The sequence below is a fragment of the Hydra vulgaris genome, chromosome 06, assembly GCF_038396675.1.
Source record: "Hydra vulgaris chromosome 06, alternate assembly HydraT2T_AEP".
Taxonomy (NCBI): Eukaryota; Metazoa; Cnidaria; class Hydrozoa; order Anthoathecata; family Hydridae; genus Hydra; species Hydra vulgaris.
Genome location: NC_088925.1, coordinates 46,762,639 through 46,786,564, shown reverse-complemented (window position 1 = coordinate 46,786,564; position 23,926 = coordinate 46,762,639). Strand labels below are relative to the sequence as shown.

The following is a 23,926-nucleotide window of genomic DNA, read 5'->3' as shown; positions in this document are numbered from 1 at the left end:
GTTTTGTTAAATATCAATTAACGTTAAATATAGCAAATTTTGTGAATATATACAAAACTTTATTTGCTTGGTGGACCACCTAGATAATGTTCAAATTTTATATGATTGAACCAGAAATTATTTTTTGGTAAATAAAAAAGAATTTAATTGGAAACAATTTTAACAAATTTTTGAAAATGTTGGGACACTAGATGCACCATAATGTAAAATTTCTTAAAAACTCATTGTACCTAGAGTCACTGATTTTAAAACTCTTCAATTAGACAGAAATTTATATTTTAAGCAAACAGAAAATAATTAGCATAACAATGGTATCAGCTATTTTAAGCTATCCCATGGGTTTTTTAAAAGTATATTGGAAAAAGTTAACTCTCGATAAACAGGCATACTGTATAAAATGACTATTAATATACATAATAATTATAATAAATATAAAATAAGAATAAAAGAAAAAGAATATAAGAAAATTAAATCTCAAATCAGTCCTTGTATGGAACACTGTTGCCATATCTTCCAATGAGGCCCTTTCTCTTTTAGACAAGGTGCAAACATAGTTGGTCCTGCTCTTGCAGCCAACCTCCACCCCTTATCTCATCTTCATAATGCTGCTCCTCTTTCTCTTTTCTATAAAAACTATAATGGGCACTGCTCTAAAGAGCTAGCGTCTCTTGTGCCATCTACTAAAATTTATTCTTGTGTTACTTGTCATTCTATTAAGTCTCATCCTTTTACTGTGACTGTTCCTAAGTGCTCTAAAAATGTTTATTCGTATGGTTTTTTCCCTCAAACATCAGTTCTTTGTAAATCGCTTCCTTTATCTTGTTTTCCTGATTCATACAATTTGCAATACTTTAAGTCGTCTGTCAATCATTATCTTGCTCTATAAACTTCTATATATATTTAATATATAAAATTCTCTATAATCTTTTCTCTTCCAGTAACTTCTAACTCTAATAGTGGTTGCTTGCAGTCTTGTTGGAAATAAAGATGTTTAAAGAAAAAAAAAAAAAAAATTTGTTTTAAGAATAGCATTTGAACTTTTTAATATATATTCACATCCCCAAGAAAAATATTGAGTACTGTATTACCACCAATGTTGTGGGGTTCAAAATGTTAACCTTTTTATTTTAAAGTTAGCCCTTAACCACTGCACCATTAGCATAATCTTTTAAAAAAAATAGTAAACAGAAGACAATAAAATAAAACAGAGTTTATGCTTATTCCACATTTTAATTTGTTTTTCTACTTACATTTTTTATAGCATCTAAAACATCTTTATCATTTTCTAACGCCATAATTCTTCTTACAGTTAGTTCTAATGTTTGTAATAACATTCTGTCCAATGGTAAACATAGTAAAGATTTTAAAAGTGGCAACGTTGTGCAAAACTTTAAACGAACATTAATAATGGGATCCTAAAAAAATACATATAAAATAAGTATTTAATGTTTTTTACTCTTTATTTCTAAACTTAGCTCAAAGAAAACAAAGTATACAAATATACAATTAAATAAACATGTTTCACAATTCAAAAAAAAAAAAAAAAAAAAAAATAGCAGATGATATGCTGAGAAAAAGGAGAAATTGATAGAATACATAATTACTTCTATTTATAAATAGGAGTTGTATTGTGAACTTGAAGTTTGCCATTTTCAAATTTTTGAAATTTTTAAAAACAGCTGCAAGAAATGGACCAACCTGAGTCAATTGAAGTACTGAATACCAACCTGAGTCAAACCAAATATTTTATTTTTATTTTTTCAAAATTTTTAAAAGATGTCTTATTGTTAAGTTTATAGCATTTTCCCTTTAAGAGATAGCTTTTCTTTTTTTTACTGTCCCTATCAATTTTTTTTCTTTGTGTTTTCCCTTTTTGCATTTGTTTACTGTTATGTGTTTACACATAGAATTAATTTGGGAACTTGAAATAAAAACTGCACCCTGTAAGTTGCTCCTGCTCAAATCTTGTGCAATTGCTCCACATTATGACCTGCAACTTGCCTCAGTTATCAAATGTTTTGATACAAGTTGATGACAAATATATTTTTCATATTTTGATAAGAATATAAATCAGTGATATGCTACAAAAATTTTAAATTCACTTTTTTATATAATATACTGGTTTAACTTAATCTCTAATTTTCTTTTCTATTTATTTATTTCAAGTTGTCATTTTTAAATCTTTAGATGTTTTATTACTGGCAATCTTGAATATTTTAACTATGTTTATTTACAAACAAAAGTTTTTGTTAAATAATAACAATTATAACAAAACTAGAAAAGTAACAAAGACTGAAAAAATTAAAACTAGTATATAAGTGTTAGCTTTAAGCTTGTATAAAAACTTTAATTTTTAACGAAATCCTAGAAATGACTGTTAATCAGCTGAAAATTTCATTTTGTTTCCTCTTTAAGCTTTGTAAAGTAAGTATTGTACATTCATCTACAATAATTTTCCATGAACCTGAAACAGAAAGAAAGCGATATTATCTTTTACATATTTTATACATAAATTTGTAGAATTTTCACATTTAAAATAAGTTGTTAAATGTTTCAGCTATTCTTGTTAATTATTGTAGATTCTGCATTTTTTTTAGAGACAAAACAAACTAATACTGAGGGTGGCAGCTGAGTGCAAGGTTCAATTACCCTTGTAAGAAAAAATTAAATTAAAAAACAAAAATGTAATATAAACTTAAAAAAAATTAAAAACTGAAAAAAATCATTAAAAACTCTTTACCAATGCCATTTGCATTGCAACATCATAGAACATACATTTGAAAAATCTTCTTGAAAATAACTCAGCAATGTAGGGATACAAATTCATAAAAAGTATACGATATTTACAGTGTTCTGAACGAGCCAACACTATAACATTTCAAAAGAAAAAATAATACAATATTTATTTTATATATACATAAATATATATTTATTTATACTATATTTCCATTATATATATACAAATATTTATATGTATATATATAAATATATATATATAGTAATATACAATATATATATATATATATATATATATATATATATATATATATATATATATATATATATATATATATAATATACAATATATATATTTATACACACAATATATATATATATATACAAAATACATATATATATATATATATATATTAAAATAAGAGTTAAAATAGCCTTACAATTAATTAACTTTTCACAAATTTCTTCTCTATCTCTGATATTCCCATTATGCTTTAAAAGGGTTAACAGACACTGGCCTGCAGCTAACATGACAGGGCGCACTTTCTTAAAAAAAAGAAGCTTAATAGAAATACTTTTTAAAGTGGAATAACTAAAGTTAAAAATAAGTTTAAATAAAAGATAAAAAAAATTAAAATTTTCCCAGCCTCTTCTCTTAAGCCTACAATTTCAAAATACACAAATACAGGAGTTACAAGAGACATAAAACAGGAGTTATAAGAGACATATTTAAACAACCTAGACATGTTATATATCCCTTCACCAATCTACCACTACACTGCTACACTACAGTAGTGCTACACCACTCTACCACTACACTACTACACTACAACAGTGCTACAACAGTGTTACACCACTTCACCATCACACTACAGCAGTGCTACACCACTTCACCACTTTACAACTACACCGCTACACTACTGCAGTGCTACACCACTTCACCACTCTACCACTTCACCACTACTAAATAGTAAATATAAAAAATTAGTACAAAATAGTTGAAGTTTTTTTTCCTTCAAATATAAATTTAAAACAAAAAATTTATACTTTTTAAAAAGTAAAACTGGTAAATTATTAAAAAAGCGAATATTTACTCACAAAGAGATAGAAAATTATATATTTAATGAATGATTAATGAAAAGATATATTTGATGAACAATTAATGAAATCGATAATGAAAGATTAATGCTCTGAAAAGGTGTGTGGTGTGTTACAAACACAAAATTCAAAAAGACTCAAAATATGAATGTGTAGAATGCGATGGAGTGCAGCTCCATGCTTTGCCAATTATTAAACAAAAAGTAAATATTAATGAATATATTTTAAAATTTTTTTATTTATATAGTATGATTATATATTCTTAAACTTCAGTAACAACATTTTGTAGTGTTAAATAGTGTTAAATATTGATAAAAAAAATTTTTTTAATTTATTAGTAAAAAAACACAATGTTTTTCAAAAACACAGGACATTTAGAGACCACTTCAAAAAAAAAGCCGGACTAATGGCGACCATAATTTAAAAAAACACTGGACTGTTAAAGGGTTAATACATCACTTTGTCACAACTAATATCAATCACTTTTACATTTTGAATACCAATACTTCACTTTCTATTTTCAAGATGTATGAAATATATGATATGTTTAAAGATGTAGATGTATGAAATACATGATATGTTTAAAGATGTAGATGTATGAAATATATGATATGTTTAAAGATATAGATGTATGAAATATATGATATGTTTAAATATGTAGATCTATAAAATATATGATATGTTTAAAGATATACTGTTATAAATACTGCATTTATGTGAAAGTTAGTAGGTTTGTGAAATGATGCTTTATTATAAACAATTTCAAACTATTCAGAATCCTGAAATGTTTCCTAAAATTACTTAAAATCAAACTAAAGTACTTTAAGCTGGTCCCCAAAATACACACAGACATAACTGCAAGTTCATAACAGCAAAAGCCCTGTCATCCAGTTTAATATATCTTATACATATTTAAGCTATAAACAGTTAAATTAAAAAAAATAGCTGCATTGAATTTAAATTTAAAAAGTCATTCTGTCATCAGTAAACTTTGCAGAACTCTATGACAACAATTTTAAGATATTTAAAAGCACCTTGATAATCAGATTTAAAAAAATAACTTTGAAATAGTTGAATACAGGCCTTGAATTTTCTAAACATTTTATACTTAAAACTGTTTAAAAAAAACTTTTTTATTCTAGTTTAAATATTGCATGCTTTAACATTTTAACAATATTACACATTTTACTTTACAAAATATTAAGAAAATGATCAACACACCATTATCTTTATTGTTCCTATTCCACAGTAATTTCTATGATTATTGCAGTAATAAAATAATGTAGTGTTTTTTGTTCGTTTGTTTATTTTTCTGTTCTTTAAAAAACTAAGTAAATAAAACATAGAAAGAATTTAAAATAAAAGAAAACATAAAAAACAAAATAAAGAAAATAAACAAAGAAAACAAACATTAAAACATACTTTTTTATGTTTTATATTAGTTTTCTATGTTTACTCTTTATTTATTTTTTTTATTCTTGTTTTTTTGTTTTGTTTTCTTTTAACGTCTTTTTATGTTTTATTTACATATATTTTTTTAGATGTCACTATACTGACTAGTTTTTAACTTTACAAGTGACACCTAACCTTATTTATGTGAGTTTATATCTTATTATTGTAAATTATATGTAATCACTCTCCTGATCTTTAGGCTAGTTGTACATATAATTCTTAGCCAATGCACCACTACTGATTTAAACTAGTTACGTAAAACAAGATAACAAGATAATAAAATAATAAGATAGCATGATAACAAAATAAATCACAACAATAACTTACATTTGCAGTTAAAACTTTAAGAAGATTAGGAACAATCTTTGTCATAATCTGATCTGATGTTTGATAAAAATGCAAGCAACTAATAGCTTCTAGATAGTGCTCATATATCCTCCAATGAAGAGAAGATGATATCCGATCTTCAGATTCAAGTAGTTGTGGAATTAACTCTGGTATAAAATTCTGGGAAGAAAATTTTATATATATATATAAATATATATGTATATAATATATATTTATATATATCCCTGAGATTGAATAATATATATATATATATATATATATATATATATATATATATATATATATATATATATATATATATATATATATATATATTCAATCTCAGGGATTTCTCGGTCGGCAGTCGGCTCAGCATTACCAAATGTCAACCCTAATTCAGAGAGCTATATATAATATATAAATACATATGTGTGCTATATATAAATACATGTGTGCTATATATAAATACATGTGTGTGTGTGTGTGTGTATATATATATATATATATATTATATATATATATATATACACACACACACACACACACATTTATATACATATAAATGTATATGTATACATATACATATACATTTATATATATATATATATATATATATATATATATATATATATATATATATATATATATATATATATATGTATATATAAACAGCAAAGTATTTTAAATTTTTTCTTCATAAATTTTCAATTTTTGACTAAAAAGAAATGAAGTTTTTAAAAATTGTTCCTCTAATGTGACTACAGAGACTACATAAATTAACTCAAAAAAATGATAACTTGTAGCGGATAGAAGAAATTTAAAATTAATTGAATGCAAAAGTTTATAAACAAATAAAATAATTAAAAAAATAGATTTTGTAAATACTTCAAATTTTTCATCACAGCACATTACTATTTTGTTGGATAGCCCCTAGATTATAATACTGCTTGACAACAACAAGGCATAGAGTTAACCAATCTAATAAGAGCATCTTTAATAATATTTTCCAACAATCTGAAATCATTTTATCGGTTGGCTTTTTGCCTTTAAATTGACAACCGAGATGTTCTCAAACATATTCTAATGGATTCAAGTCTGAGCTTTGGAAAGACCAGTCCAAAACTCAAATTTTTTTAAATGGAAAAAAATGATCCAAATTGTTTTGGATCATTGTCTTGCTGAAAAATCCAGCCACATAGCATTTTGTCTTTTCCATGCGGCAACATAACATTCTTGATTATCCAAACCTGTAACCTTTTGGACTTTTCAAGTACTTGATACCATACAAGCAAAACTTTGATTCTTCATTGAATAAGACTTTTGGTTAAGACTCTGAAAGTCCAATGCAAATGAACAAATTATGATAATGCAGGTGCGTTTTGTTTGTTTTAAAGTGTCTTACGGTCACTATATCTCTCAATTAGTACGCTAAATAAGCATACTAGTTACGAGATATAGAGAACTTAAAAAAGTTAGCAAAAAATGTTACCAAAATGTATAATATTAATTTAAATTTTTATTATATATACAGCCCTCGGAATTAGAAAAAATGAGGACAGCAATAATTTACTGACCTTAATCTGCTTGAGGTCAGCATCAGGTCAGCAAAAAAAAATTTGATACAAAGGTTTTACCATAAAACATAGAAACAAGGTTGGCAGATTTTTGCTGACCTCAAACGCATTCAGGTCGGCAGTTAGGTCAACATTGCCAAACGCAACCCTAATTCCGAGGGCTGCATATATATACATTAAATTTCTTAATTTTTTAAAGCTTTTTTTTTCATAACTTTCTGGCTTTTACTGAAAATGAATGAATGAAAATGAATGAATGAAAATGAATGAGATTCTCAGCAATTGTTTCTCTAATGTATACTAGATAGAATAATTAATTAAAAAAAAAATGATATCTTGTAAGGACAGACGAAATTAAAATTCTATTGATAATATAATCTTGCAAAACAGCATCATAACAAAAAAAATCAAAATTTTATTTAAATAAAATTTTACATATTATATTTACATATTTACTGAATATAATTTTTAACTTAAAATAATAGAAAAGTCGAAAGAATTGTCAAGAGAAAATATTTAACAATATGTGCTGTAGAGAAAAAAAATTCCTTATAAATAAATTTTAAACCTTTATGAAGTGGCTATTCAATGACTAGGTCAACTGTTGAATTTATATGAATAAAGTTTTTTATTATTTCTATACACAAAATTGTTTCCATGACAGCAGTGTGATTTCATTGTACTTAAAAAAACAAGGAAGACACTATTATCTACTCAGTTTTCAACCCTTAAAAAAATAATCTAGTACTATTTTTACCTACGAGAGTCCAAACCATGCATTTCTTTTTAAAAACCTAGTCCGTTGTCCAAACAAAGGATATACATTTAAAACAAAATATTTAAGCTGAAAGCTTTCTGGAAACTTAGAAGATACAGAACTTGTAGCTTACAAAAATTTTACAAACAATTATATTTATTTATCTTATTTAATCTTAAATTATATAGTTATCTAATCAATATTAATTTTAGAAAAGAAGTTGAAGCTCTATAAAGAATTATAAATCCCTGCAATCCCTTAAAAACAAATTGACACCAAAAGAGCAATTAAGAATAAAAAAAACTTTTAATAAAATCTAAAAAGATATTTTGGTTGAGACATGACATAATCATGATTGATGAAATAACAATGGATAGAAAAAGAATGAAAGAAACTAAATGTAAGGACATTATGTTTTTGAAAATGCAGATGGAAAAAACGCAAGGTTGTTTTTGTTGATATTAGCTTTAAAATGACTGCTGAGAGATCTGCAAATAAAAATCTAAAAGGGAATCCTCAGAAAAAGAAGATTTACATGTATTTTATAGCTCAGAAAGGGATTATATAAGCTCAGAATGCAAAGACTGTTTAAATTAAGCTAAATGATAATACAAAAAAAGAAGAACAAAGTATAATACTGCCTAAAAATATTCCAAAGCATACAACGCTAACTGCTGTGAGGTCGTCAATAAATGACATCATTCAGAATTTAAATACTAACCATAAGTAGAAGTTTATTGGCTTCCTTCTGCGGAGAAATTTTAATGAACATAAGGTGCTATAATACTCTAAAAATCTCTGTGCATGACAGCCAACATTCTCTGACTTCTTGCCATTAGTTAAACTTAGCATGACGTCCTTTATGGATAATCTCTGTAGGAGAAGGACTCAAAAAATTAGACAGTATATAAAAGACTTGACAAAATCTACATGTAAGCAAATTTCTGTTCAGAAAGTTATTTAAAGAATAAACACGTAATGTGTCAGCCACAAGATAAAGATTAGCAGGATTTATAACAAGAATGGCATATAAGTTTGGGCAGCCATTACTTCTCCTTGCCTCTAGACATTATATTTTGGATGGACAACCCACTTTAACAAGATTTTTCCCGGTAGTAAAACCTCTGGTCCAGACAACCAGCACTTTAAATACCTAAAATTAGTCTGGAAGAATCTTGAAAAAGACACAGTTTCATTAAAAGGGATTCAATCTCAAACAGGAACTTGGATAAACAAACAACGTCTTGAAGCTGGACAGTTCTACAGAGATGTAATATATCTACAAAAAAGTTCGACAGAGAAAAAAAAAAAAAAGTTCTACAGAAATGTAATAGATAATAGGATCTACAAAAAAGTGCAACTACATTGTTAGTACTAGCTTAATAAAAAAATTTTTTAACAATCTGTTTTGTACAATCAAAATATATAAAACTAAATTTTTTAATTTTAGAATGGTAAAGCAAGAAAAGCTTATCAGGAGTTAGCTAAAATATCATTGATGGTGTTTTCTCAATTAGAGAGGTTCAAATTTCATATTACTGGTTTGTTGCATCATGCAAGATTCATGGCAAAAGCATTGTATTACCTTATAATGTATTTACGGTTTGAAACCATTCCAAATATATCAGAAAAAAGTATAAAAGGAATTGATGATATAGCTATGTTTATTGGCATCTTTTACAATCAGTGGTTCCTTAGAGCAGGATCTGCAACTTCTGCTCCATATCAAGTTAAAAATTAATAATCATAATAAATAAAAAAACAGATTAAAAAATGATTAGAGATTGTTCATAAAGTACATACGCTCATAGGGGAAGAGGGGGTCTACAAATGAGAAGATGGGAGGGTTGTGGGTCAATTATAAAAGTAAGGAGACACTAGATTAAAAAATTATCCATTAAGCCTTTTAACTATCATCTAATTAGTTTTCTCTTTTATTATTATTATATTTTACTATTATAATTGTATTTTACTACTGGCAAGGGCTTTGAGTCCTATATTAACAAACTTCTAATATCTCATCTCCAACTAATTTCTAATATCTCATCTAATAAACTGACTATTTTAATAAAATAACTGTTATAATAGTTCTATTGTGCATTAGATGGAGGCGGCTAGAAAATTGCTATTTCTCTGAACATATTAAAAGCTTAAGACAATGTCTGGCATGCTGTTCTTCTCCATAAGCTTCATATGGTCTGGAAAAATTTTAAAGATTACCAAATCATTCCTTTCTAACCACAGTATTATAGCTTTTTTTGAAGGCCAACACTCTTTTTCATTTCTGGTAACTTCTGTGGCACTGCAAGGATCTATCCGTGGTCATGTGTTGTTTCCTATTTATATTAATGATCTACCCGACAACCTCACATCTAAAGTAGTTGTACTTGCTGACAAATCAACAATAAACTCCTGTTTTGACAAAAATTCATCAATTTTTTATCACTTAGAACAAGCAACTTATCTTGAATTTGATTTCTCTTCTATAACAGCTTATGGCTTGCAGTAGCTGTCAAATTTAAACCCAAACAAAAATCAATTGTTTACTTCTAAAATTGTTGAAATACTGTTTATATTTCTATTTTAATGAATAGCAACGTTCTTACTGAGTGTTGTTACGGAGATCATCATTCACTAAAGACCTCTTATGGAAACCATATATAAAATTCCTTGCAAAGCTAGCATCTACTTAGGTTGCCTCTCATTATCATACTTGCTATTTAACTACTCCTGATTTCAATCTCTCTCTCCCTTATTATACAAATCTCTTATTTATCTCTGTATGGAATACTGCTGTTATATTTGGGCTACTAATGATGCTTTTTCTCTTCAAAAAGGCACTGTGAATATAGTTGGAACTGCTCTACCTCTGATTCTTGAGCCGCTGTCCCATCCTTGTAAGGTTGCATCTCTTTCTCTTTCCTAAAAATGCTACCACGGTTACTACTCAAATCAGCTATCATTAGTTTCATCAACCAAACTCATTCTCGTTTGACTCATCATTCAGCAAAGTCCCATCCTTTTACTGTATCTCCCTGTATTGTAAATATTTGCTGGATCTGATCTAGGTGCTAAGAATAAGTCTTATTCTCTTTTCTGCAAATAATGCTATAATGCTCAAATACTGCTCAAGTAAACAACTATTTTATGCTTCACCATCCAAAACGCAATCTCATTGAGTTTTTATTCAGCTAGAAGTTTTAATATAATTGCTACTTTATGTTTAAAAAAATCTTATTCATCTTTTTTCATTAAACATTGGTGCTTTCGGATTCTTGCCTATCTTTTTCCTGACTCTTAACTGTAAACAATTTTATGGTTTCTAACTCTTTTTTCTACTACACTTTTAAACTCTTTCTACTACACTTTTAAACTCTTTTTTCTACTACCCAAACTTTTTAACTCTTTTCTCTACTACCCAATCTACTAATCCCAACATAAATAGTGCACTACATTATGATTTGTATGAATTTATTTAGAGAGGTCAACAAAATTCTTTTATCAAAGACCTTTCAATAATTACTACTTAGTTGCTAGTAAAGAGTAAAAGTAGATTTGTGTGTATGTTTTTCACTTTCTACGCAACTGTATTTTGTATTGACGTATTTTATTTATTTTAATTAAATGATTAATAATATAACATGAAGACTTAAATAAGACTTAGATATACTTTTGACTACCAATTTTTTTTCTACCAAAATTTTTATATAGAAAATTTGTTTTAAAATTTTACGAAAAGATTTAGGATTTAACAATTAAGCACATAATTGGATAAAGTTGTTATGTTACTCCAATATGGAACTGAGATAATTGGAGTTAAAAATTGAACACTTTTTTTCTAAATATTTTTCTATAGCAAAGAAAAATATTTAGAAAAATTACTGTATTGCTCTATAAATATTTATAGAGCAATACAGTAATCAAAATAGCTTTATTATAGTGAATGAATGCATTTTTTTTTCTTTTAATTTTATTCACCTCCCCAAGATTAAGGGGCCGCTACAGTTTAGGATCCTACTATTTATTTATTTTTCCTATTGAGGATACAACCCTCTTTCTATTGAGGTTACAACCCTCTCTCTATTGAGGTTACAACCCTCTCTCTATTGAGGTTACAACCCTCTCTTAACTCTTTCCCTCCAAAAAACAAACCTTGAAAAACAAAGCCACTGGGTGAAGAAACAAGTTGAGCATGGTACTACCAGGCATGTAATGGGGACTTTATTTGAATAAAAAAGTGGAAACTTGTATTTTTGCAACATAACACCTTCACTGAGTTATATTAACTTCATATTTAAAAAAAAAATTCCATAAAGTATATAACTAAGTCTTTTTAAAGCCTTTTTAAATAGGCACCTCAATTCATTAGACAATTTATTGTTAGCCCTATGGCATTGATGTCTTCTTACCTTTGTTATTAAAAAAAAGAGTATTAATCAAACACTTTCCTTTAAAATTTAAACAACATAAAAACTATCGGTTTGCTGGATTGAAATTTGTAAAATTACGTAAACTTAATCTTTCTCATGCATGCAACCAGTCATATCATGATCAAATATGTTGCAAATACTTATGTAGGACATATTAAATCTGGTTTATTTTGAAAAAATAAATATATAATTTATAAAAATAAATTTATTAAAAAATATATATTAGATTTGGAAAAAATAAACTTATATTAATACTTGATGTTTCTCTTACTTTAATTTGTAAGTATATAACTTTTTATTGCATATAGGTAATCAATGTAGTTAAAAGCTCGATCAATTATATGTGTTTTGGATATGAACAGAATGCAAACTCTGTTTATCTATATTTTCAATATAATCAGTATAATAGTATTTACTTTTTAAAATAGAACTATTTAGTATAAATAATTGTCTGCATAGTAAAAAAAAAGGAAAAAGAAAAAATTCCAATTTTATAATTATCGCTTTTTAAAACATATTAGTATAATAAAAAAATAGAAAACAAATTATTTATATAAAACTTTTATATAATACTAAAATATTATACATACATACTTTACCCCCTGAAGTCTGAAGAGCTTCAAATATTGACGGCATAATTAATAGAAAACCATCCAATACCTGATGGAACAAACTTAAGTAAAATAAAACATATTTTTAAAAATAAAATATATTTTTAAAAAAGCAATCAGATAAAAAGATAAAAACTTGAAAGAAAAAAAGTACGTAAACCTCTAAAAACTGAGAAAAAACAGCACAAAAAAACAAATCTCTATTTATTAATAAAGTATTTTTTATCTTTAACTAAAAAAAAACAACAGAAAATTCATTAAATAAAATTTAGACATTTGTTTATTCTATAACTCGAAGCTCTCGACCTTGAAAACAAAATTTGTTACACTTTAGTCCCAAGTTACAACTACAAAGATTTTTTATAAAACCTTATTTTATACTGGCATAAACATAAAGTTTGAGAAGTTTGGTTTTTATACGCTACCAATATCAACCACTAGGTTACCTATTACCTATTACCTAGTTTACCACGTTAGCTTACCTATATCAACTATTAAAAAATGTTAATGGCACAATCTATTTTAAATATAGATTATTTTTTTGATTTAACTGAACAGTGCTTCTACTATTTACCTGATTAAAAAATTCTAAGAACAGCAATTATTAGAATTAATAAACTTGGATGAAAGTTTTAACCAGAAGTACATTAGTCTTATTAATTGGTTACACATTACATCTATGTAATCATGCTGATTATGTAACAATTATCTGTGTTGGTTATACTTCAAGTTAACTTTTTCCATTAAACTGAGGTTTATTTATAATGTTATTTAAGGTGATAAATTGATTTAAGAAACTACAGATTTCAGAATAAATTTATTACCTTAATTTATGATTTAATTTTTGTCAATTCACATACTCTTATTAAAATAGTTATTGCCAAACAGGATGGCTATATCATAAAATACAAGGTGACAAGAAAAAAAGAAAACAAGATGGCTATATTATAAAAAAATTGCTTTGTGCTTTAGTAGCAATAAATATTGGTATCTCATATAAAAGTCAAAAATTTTCAGATAAAGCTACACTAACACATTTTTCATTTAACAAATTATGTTAAATGAAAAATGTGTTAGTGTAGCTTAAAAAATGACAAGGTTTATAAAGCAAGATAACAATTAGCAGACCACTTGAAAACAAGATGAAGGAAGCAAATTTCAAAGAAAAGACGTATGAGGAAATAAACTAGATAAAATAGAATTTTTGGAGCACTTAGGAACAGTCACAGTAAAAGGATTGGACTTAATTGAATGACAAGTATTGGATTTGATATATAGTTTCCAAGAAAGATTGAAAATAAGAGAAAATCCTAGAAGACAAAGGGTAGATGGGAAGATCTAGATTATTGCAATGATGATTATCTGAAAAAAATTGAGTTTTATCTGAGCTAAGGTTCACCAGCCACTGTAAACCCCATACTGTAGCAGAAATGAGATCTTTTTCAAGATATAATGCCCCCTCCAAGCAATCGGAAGTGTTGGCTTTGTATCAAGACAAGAATAAATGATAATATTATCAGCGAACAATGACACCTTAGATGCGAGAATTTCTGGGAGAATAATGTAAATTTATAAAATTATAGGGCCAAGGATAGAACCTTGAGGAGCCCTTGAAGTTAAAAGATATGAAGAAGAGTGCTGTCCATCAAGGACAACTTTTATAATAAGATTGGTAAAGAAGGATTTAATAATCTTAAAGATGTTATCTGATACACTGTAAGAAAGAGAGCTCATTGAGGAGAACAACATGCCAAACTTTAACAAAAGCTATAGAAATGTGGAAAGTAATTAGTGAGAGGGTTAAAGCCTTAACCTCTCCACATCTATCTAATGCACAATAAAACCTATCGGTTATTAACAATACCAAATCAGCAGTAGAAGGAGAAGATTGAAATCCATTTTGATGATCAGAAAGTAAGTTATTAGATTTATAATGAGAGATTAAGTGTTTGTTAATTAAAGACTCAAAAACCTTGTTTATGATAGGAAGAAGACTAATGGAACAATAGTAAGATGAGTTAGATCGCTTTCCAGCAGGCTGGAAAACAAGACTCTGATAAGCACTTGTTAAATAGTTTTAAAAGTATAGACAATAGCTCTTGAAAACACTTCTATTGTAAGACTATAACAGGTATGTTGTCCGGACCACAAGCTGTAAAAAGAGTCTAAGCAGGAAATCACTTTAGATACAGAAGCTGGAGTGATACGAATGTCAAGCAATGAATCACCTTGTTTGTCGGCTATATCAGGAAGAATGTGATTAGTGGAATCAAGAGATGAGACTGATGAAAAGTTCTTAGCAAATAATTCAGCATTATCTTAGGTGAAGTGACAAAATCTTACCATATAAGAGAGGAGGAATACAGGTTTGCCCTTACTATAGGCACTGCTAAAAATTCTTCAGAAGGTTCGAGAGTCTAATTTTGAGATGAAATAAAAGATTTCATGACCTGAGAATAGCGGCTTTTGGAATTAGACAAAACCTTTTAACAATGATTTCTAGCAAAAGTAAACAGACAACTGTTTCGGGAGAATTGCTTTGGTAATAGATATGGAAGTATCGGTTAAATTGGAAATTGAAGCAACACAATGAGAGGAAAACCATGGAGAAGAGTAAACCTTGACTTGGCATTCCAATTCTTTTATTCCCTTGTGACCATTGTCGCAAGGGAATAAAAGATTCCATGCCAGCCTCATTCCATGAAGTTAAATAAGAAGCAAATTTGTCAGCAGGAAGACAAAAGATTTCTACCCATAGGCCTTTACGAAGAAAATCACAAAATGAGCCCCAGTCAGCCTTAAGCTAGTTGTAAGAGGTATGATGATAGGGGGATTCTGATGATGAAGAATAATGAAATAACAGTTTTAGAGAGATCAAACTGTGATCACCTAGGTTGATCTAAGAACCTAAGGATGAATTTAGAGAAACTGAGCACTGACTAGGATCAGAAACAAGACATAAATCGAGTAGAGAAGGTAAATGATTCGGATTGTCTGGAAAGTTGGAAAGTTGACTATTTGTGTTAGAGATTGAGAAAGGCAAAAGTTGTCTTAAAGCTTAAAGCCTGCAGATTCATTGACACTAGAGCCAAGCCATTGAGTGTGATGAGCTTTAAACTCATCAACAACAACAATATTAGCTAAAGGATAAAGAGAAAGGTTTTGGTCGATTTGATAAGAAATAACATCAAAAAGTGTGCAGTCATGAGATGAAGGAGATACATATATATAGAACAAAGAGAAAGGTGATAGAGTGAGGTGGTGTTAAAAGAAAGCACATAAATAAACAGTCTGTGGATTCAAACCTAGTTTCCCAATAAATGGGTGAATTCTTACAACTGTAAATGCCCAACCCAATATGTGACTATTGGAGCATTTACAAATTAAAGGAAGATAACCATCAACACTAAGATCACAAGATGAAACAGTTGAACTCAAATTAGTTTCACATTGAACAAGTAGGTCTGGTGAACTTTGCAAAAGAAAAGACTCAATAGAAGAAGTTACTTTGAAGACCACAAATATTAGTAAATGATAGATTTAAAGTACTTAATAACAACAATGGTTTTTTTTGTTTTATAGTTTTTTGTACCTAAGTCATTTTTAGATTTGTTTAAGAACTTGACTCAAAGCACAGATAGTACTCAGTAAACTATTTAATTGTCGAAGCAATTGACTCATTACTATAAATAAACCCTAAGCCGTAACAAAGGGCTTTAAATGTGCCCTTGTCAATGCACACTAAAAGTACAAACAGGGACATTATCCATGCACAACATGGCCCTGTTAGCACTATAATACTTTACAGCTGTTTATAAAATTAGCCTCTTATAGAGCTACCACAGAACCATAAAACTGAGTTTTAGAGCTGTACCCTCATGAGAAGATAAAAAAATGAGTTGCCTAGTCATAAAAACGGAGACATAAGCAAAACCCATGCGTTGAGTTAAGAAGATCCAGCATTCAACATCATAAACTGGAAACAATGTATATAAATACATCTACGCCAGCGTAATAGATAAAGAATGGGTGAGAAGCTGGTCAACAACGATGGAATCTGTTTTTTGGCATTTGGATTTTGCAGGTACTAGTTTTATTATTTTACTACAGTAAAAATTGGATATTTTTCTATGACTTTGTTTTTTTAAGTTCTTTTTTTGAGAAAAAATGTCTGGATATATTAACTTGAGCACTTTTGACACCTTTAGGTATGCAAATATAATATTATTCTAAAAATATTTTTCAGAAAAGTAATAATATTTATTTTAAAAAAACTTTTCAAAAAAATCTTTTTACATTCATACTTAAGTCAAATGACATTATTTTTCCAGAAACCAAATAAATTTTCTTAGTAATTACAACATCCCCTCTCCCTCGAATGAATGAGAGTGCAGCATCTTCAAGGATGGCGGGCGTTTTTTTTTTAACGGAAATAAAGAAGGAAAAAAAAAAGTTTTTAGAATTATTAATAACTTTGAATAAATCATTTCAATCATCTAAAGAAAATTTTGAAATAAAGAAAGCAAAAATAATAAAACAGTAAATCTTTTTTAAGTGAATAAAAAAAATAATCATAGAAAGATATAACAAAACGTAAAACTTAAAAAGAAAGGCGCAAAAGAAATTTCGAATTTTAAATCGATTTTAAATATAATAAAAAGAAAAGAAAAGAAAAAAAAGATCAAGAGAGAGGAAATAAAAAAGATCAAAAGATCAAAAAAAAAGATTTATTAAAAGAGAAGAATATTTTTTTTTGCTGTTATTATATATATATATATATATATATATATATATATATATATATATATATATATATATATATATATATATATATATATATGTATATATATATATATATATATATATATATATATATATACACATATATGTATATATATATATATACATTTTTTATTTTATTTTATTTCTCACATTTTTATTTATATTTATTTTAGATACTAATTTATCATTACATTACTTATTTTGTTATATTATAATAAATATTTTATTATTATATTTTAAGTTAATAATACTCTTAACTTATAATTAATTTTTTATTCATTTAATTAAGTTTTAATCATTATTTTGCAGTTGGGTGTTTGTTTTACTGTGATTTCAATATAATTCATCATTGTTATTGTTAAGACTTTTTATAGCTGTTATATTTTGGTTATTATCCCTGTTATACCTAATAATCTTACTTATTGATATTATTAGCTTTTTACTACTATTATTTACATAACTATTTACTTATAAATCATTATCTCCAGGTCCTTTCAAATATTGCTAAAGTTAGTCATTTTCGCTAGTTTAACTATGGCTTTAAACAGTCAATGGTTTAAAAAAAAAAAAGTTTAAGTTGCCGCTCAATTCAATGTGACATTTTTTGTTTTGGACTCAAAATGCACTTGGACTCAAAATGCAGCAGGCTTGATACTGAGTATAATTTACTACAATTAAGTAGCTCACGGCAGCATTGTGTAAGTTGTACAAAGAGTGTCTTTCCATTCACAGATGTACCAGATAATGAATTCAAATTACTATTTTCTTCTAACAAAATTCTTATAACTGATTATTTACCTCTGTGAATAAAGTTTCTACTCAAATTAATGATTATGTTTCATCTCATGTTTTAAATTCAGATGAAGAAATTCATACGTCAATAGACATAGTTTGCAAATATTATGGTATAAGTAAATTCTGTTCACTAAACTTTGACAAAATTAACACTCTCTCTTTATTTCATCTAAACATATCATCTTTGCAAAAACACTTTAAGGAATTAACTGTATTACTATTGTTAATGAGTTTTGAACTTTCTATTATTGGTATAACACTTTGAGGAATTAAATGTATCACTATCGTTAATGAGTTTTGAACTTTCTATTAGTGGTATAACCGAAACACGATTAAAAAAAGGAACACCGCCAATTCATCCAATTCTCATTAATAACTAAAACATTGAGCACACACCAACAGAATCTTCTTGTGGAGGTACATTGTTATACTTATCAAAAAAATTAATATATAAACAAAGGGGTTGATTTATTCACCAAATTGTTTAGAACCAACATTTGTTGAAATAATTTTTTCTAAAAAATCTAATATTGCTGTCGGTTGCATTTATAAACACCCTTGCATGGATATAAACGATTTTACAATTATCATGTTTGTCCTACTTCAAAAAATAAATGCTGAAAATAAATCGGTTTTCTTACTAGGTGATTATAATATTGATCTGATACAGTCAAATAATGACACTGCAATGCTGATTTTTTAAACTTGCTTTTTTTTAATAATATTCGCCCTTTTATCACTTTACCAACCAGAATTACTAACCACTCTGCTACAATCATTGACAATATTTTTTCTAATTTAATAACTAATGAAATAATTTCAGGAAATTTGACAACTTCAATTACTGATCACTTACCTCAATTTTGTATTTGTCCTAATTTTAATAAGTTATTTATACCACGCAATCACAATTTGTATCGCAAACAATTATATTTTAAAAACTTTAATAAAATAAACTTCAAATCAGATTTATTAAAAAGTAATTGGGATAATCTTATAGAGAACAGCGATGTTAACTCTTGTTTCCAAACTCTTGTTTCCACGTTTATTTCTGAAATAACCTTTATTTTGAATTGCTACACCCCGCTTAAATTGGTATTTAGAACTTCAAGTGTCACTTTAAACCTTGGATTACAAAGGGAATCTTAAAATCGATTCAAATACGCAATCTTTAAAAAAAAAATGTTAAGATCAAAAGATATTAGGAACATAAACGCATTTAAAACTACTTTCAAACAGTATAAATACATGAAAATTACCTTAATTAAGCTAAGTAAAAAAATGCATTTTAAAAAGTTCTTCACAGAAAATGTAAAAACTCTTTGCAAAATTTGGAAAGGAATTATTAATTTAATAAATGTCAAAAACTCTAATTACTCATCTCCCAACTGCTTACAAGATAATAAAATATATATAACTGAACCAAATCTTGAAAAAATCAAACCTCTGAAAAGTTTAACACTTTTTTTACAAACGTCGAACAAAAACTTAAATCCAATATTCATTCGTCTTACATAAACTATACAAAATATCTTAAATATCCAAATTTACATAGTCTACTCCTATCTCCAACAAATATTTCTGAAGTTTCATCTCTTATATCTAATTTGAAGTCGAAAAAATCAATAGGCCTAAATAGCATTCCCACAAACATTCTTATTAATTTAAAATAAGTGAATAACTATGAATATAAAACTATGAACTATAAAATAAGTGAATAACTATGAATTTTCAAATATTCTTTCTAAACTATTTAACTTATCATTCATAAATGGAACTTTTCTGAATGTTTTAAAACTATCTTGTGTTATTCCAATATTTAAAAACGGGTTTAAACTTTTATGTATTAACTACAGACCTATTTCTCTTTTATCTAACATTAGTAAGCTTCTTGAAAAACTAATGTATTCTAGAGTGTACTCTTTTCTTAACTCTTTTAATTGTTTAAATGAACTCCAATTTGGTTTTCGTTCTAAACATTCTACCTACCATCCAATGATAAGTTTAACTAAAAAAATCAGAAAAGCTCTCTACACTGGTCATTTTGTTTGTGGTATTTTAATAGATTTACAAAGAGCTTTTGATACCGTTGATCATAACATTTTATTTTTCTAAATTAGAACACTATGGTATTCGTGGTGTTGTAAGTAACTGGTTTCGAACTTATCTTACAGATCGGAAACAACTAGTAAGTATTAAAGGTTATAATTCTACTAATAAATATGTTGAGTGCAGTGTTCCTAAAGGCTCTGTTCTAGGTCCTCTTTTGTTCTTAATTAATGTTAATGGCATAAACAACTCTACTTGCTTCTTGTTAATTCATCTTTTAGCTGATAACATAAACCTATTGCATATCAACAAATCGTATAATTCTCTATGTAAAAACATAAATTTGGATCTAAAAGGTATTGTTCACTGGTAAAATGCTAACCTAATTTGTCTTAACACCAAAAAAACTGAACTAATCTTTTTTTCATCTTCTAGAAAAAAACACCATCTAAACAACAATTCTAAAATTCAAATCAAAAGTAATAATAAACGGTTATACCCTACAAAAGTTAAAAAATATCTCGGTATTTTGATTGACTGCAATCTTTTGTGGAATTTTCATATTGATAAGCTACGCAAGAAACTAACTCGAGCTAACGGCTTACTTTCAATAATTTGTCATTATGTTGATAAATTCACACAAAGAATATTTACTGTGCATTATTTTTATAGCATATTAGTTACTGTTGTCAAATTTTGGGGTCAAAATGGCAACTACCACATTAAAAAATTGATATCCTCTCAACAATCCATAAGAATCATCAACTTCCAACCTTTTAAGTCAGAAACATCAGAATCTTTCAAAAAACTAAAAATTCCAACCTTCCTAGCGCTTGTAAAATTTACTAATCTTCTTTTTGTTTTTGACTCTCTTAATAAAAATTTACCCTCTTCTATAAAAAACTTTTTTACAGAAAGTAGAATAACACACACATACTCTACTAGAAGCATATATAATGGAAAACTTAGTGTACCTTTTTTTAAAACTCAGAAGTATGGTAAAGATTCTGTTGTCTATCAGTGTATTTGTGAATGGAACAAGAGTCTTGTATGCATAGTGAGTGAGTTTAAAAAACTACAACTTTAAACACCTTTATTTTCTTTTCTTAATCTTAAACAAAATCAATTTAAAAAAATTCTTAGAACAATTTTGTTCTAACATATTGACATAATTTTCACTTAATATTTAAAATATAGCCTTATTTTTTTAATTATGATTACTACAACTACTATCATTAACTTCTTGTTTGTTTATTTTTTATTATTATCATCAAAGTATGATTATTAAATGTTTACTTTGTTTAAGTTCTATGTGTGTATGCTTATTATTAGTCATATAATATTTAAGAACTGACGTCGCTCCTTTAATTAGAATTCTGTTTGAGTGATACGATCCTTATCAATCATTTAGTTATTATTATTAAATACTTGTAATTAATTTACTCATTATGTTATTTTATATTATTATTATTTATATATATATTTTTTTTATTAATCAATTATTTTTACTTCCTACAATCAATAGAATTATGATTTTTTTTTTTTAACTTTTGTTATTATTATATTTATTGTTATTATAATATTATTGTATGATTTGAAAAGGAGAATAAATATCTTGTTGTTGTTTTTGTTGTTGTTGAATCCATCTGTTCTTATCTTGGCCATAAACAATGGCAGTTGCTTCCATAATGCTATTGATGCAACTTTTTGTTGCTTGAGTGTGAATGATGAATTTTAGAACTTTTCAAACAAGTTGGAGATCTCAAGTTTAGATTACAAGTAGATACTGGTTATTAACAATATTTGCTATTTAAAGAAATCAATTCTTGAAGAATAGTTGTGTCAAGGTTAATTTTTGGAGATATTCTTTTTCGAAGATTTACTTAACTCATTATACCCTCTAACTTCTCTAAAATCTCATTGACCAAGCCCTGGTTTCTATATATGGAGGGATAATATTCATTATATTGAGTGAGAATGTCATACAAACTTTAAGTTCAAACAAAACGTGCCTTGGTTCGCACCTCTAGATGATGTTTGGTAGAAATTTTAAAGTAATGTTTAAAATAAATTTTGACTTAAAAACTTTTTTTATGTATTTCTCATCAAGTTTTTGGAGTTTTTTTCCATCTAGCAGGGGTGTAAAATCATAGTTTATTTTTATCATATCATTTACATACTTAATATTTTAGCAAACTAATCCATCCTTGCTATTCTTAAACTTTTAAGTAATATAAGTAAATGTTTTAGCTTTTACTTGTATGTTTTGTGCAAATCACTCAACAGCATTTATGCCCCAATATTTTCTCATGAATACCCCTCTGACCATCCTGAGCTGGTATTAGTTAAACTTTCATCTATTACTACATATGGTTCAGTACAATTGTTTTTTTTGAAGCACTTTATAAAGTGCTTTAGCTATCTTATTTTATGAAGTGTATATAAGTGTAACTCGGTGGCTTCCGAGTTACACTTATATACTTCTTTTACACCACTCTAGGATGAACTTTTCCATTTTTATACTATGATGGAAGAAAAGACTGGACCAAAAGATTATTTATTCTATAATTAACGTTTTGGTCCAGTGTTTTCTTCCATCAAGCTTTAGGAGCCCCCTTGGAGTCTAAAAGACGTAAACTTAATTTTGAAAAAATATTTTCGGAGTTAACAAAGCACACGTAATAAATCTGTTTTCATAAAATGTGTGGTTAAAATCTTAAGTAAAAAGGTAATCAAAAAAAGTTAAGGCCAAAGATAGTGGTTTGCTTTGCCAACAAACTTCACTAAAAGTATATACAAACCTAATACTTTTGTTCAAGGTTTTATGTTTCAAAGTATAAACGCATATATATTTTTATTAAATTTCTCATTTGATTTTGATTTGATTTTTTCCTTTTCTCCAGAATGCAAAACTAACATTTGTAAAATAAAAGAATAACCTTAAAAATATACTTTAAAAAAAAGAAACGGAAAAGCCTTCTCAGATAAGAAAGATTATTTAAAAAATTTTTTACAACAAATAAATAGTTAGAGTACTTTTTAAACAAAAATTAAAAACAAAACAAAACAAAAAACTTACATATATACTTGAATCTTTAATTATATCTGCAATACATGCATGCATTAGATAAGTGTCGTCAGACAAATGTTTTGCAATCTAAAAAAACAATTCTTCAATTTTTTAATTTTTTTTTTATACTTGATATTTTCCTACCAATATAAATGATAATTGATATAATTATAATTAATATAATTGATAATTTTATTCATCTTAATCATTATAGAACTAACATTTTCCATATTTTGGCACTTAAG

At 27.0% G+C, this 23,926-nt stretch overlaps 1 protein-coding gene across 4 annotated transcripts in view; it reads right to left on the bottom strand.

The window, feature by feature from the left end:
• The window catches only part of LOC101235859 (serine/threonine-protein phosphatase 4 regulatory subunit 4), a 71,624-nt gene that overhangs the window by 8,221 nt on the left and 39,477 nt on the right, over nt 1-23,926 (bottom strand). For 3 of the 4 annotated variants that reach the window (XM_065800314.1, XM_065800315.1, XM_065800318.1), the window contains 6 exons: nt 23,691-23,768; nt 12,969-13,034; nt 5,614-5,793; nt 3,177-3,282; nt 2,741-2,868; nt 1,251-1,415 (listed from right to left, as the gene is read on the bottom strand). In XM_065800314.1, the coding sequence (XP_065656386.1) occupies nt 1,251-1,415; nt 2,741-2,868; nt 3,177-3,282; nt 5,614-5,793; nt 12,969-13,034; nt 23,691-23,768 (723 nt within the window). The remainder of the gene's footprint in view (nt 1-1,250; nt 1,416-2,740; nt 2,869-3,176; nt 3,283-5,613; nt 5,794-12,968; nt 13,035-23,690; nt 23,769-23,926) is intronic. The other variant, XM_065800316.1, reaches the window with a different exon arrangement.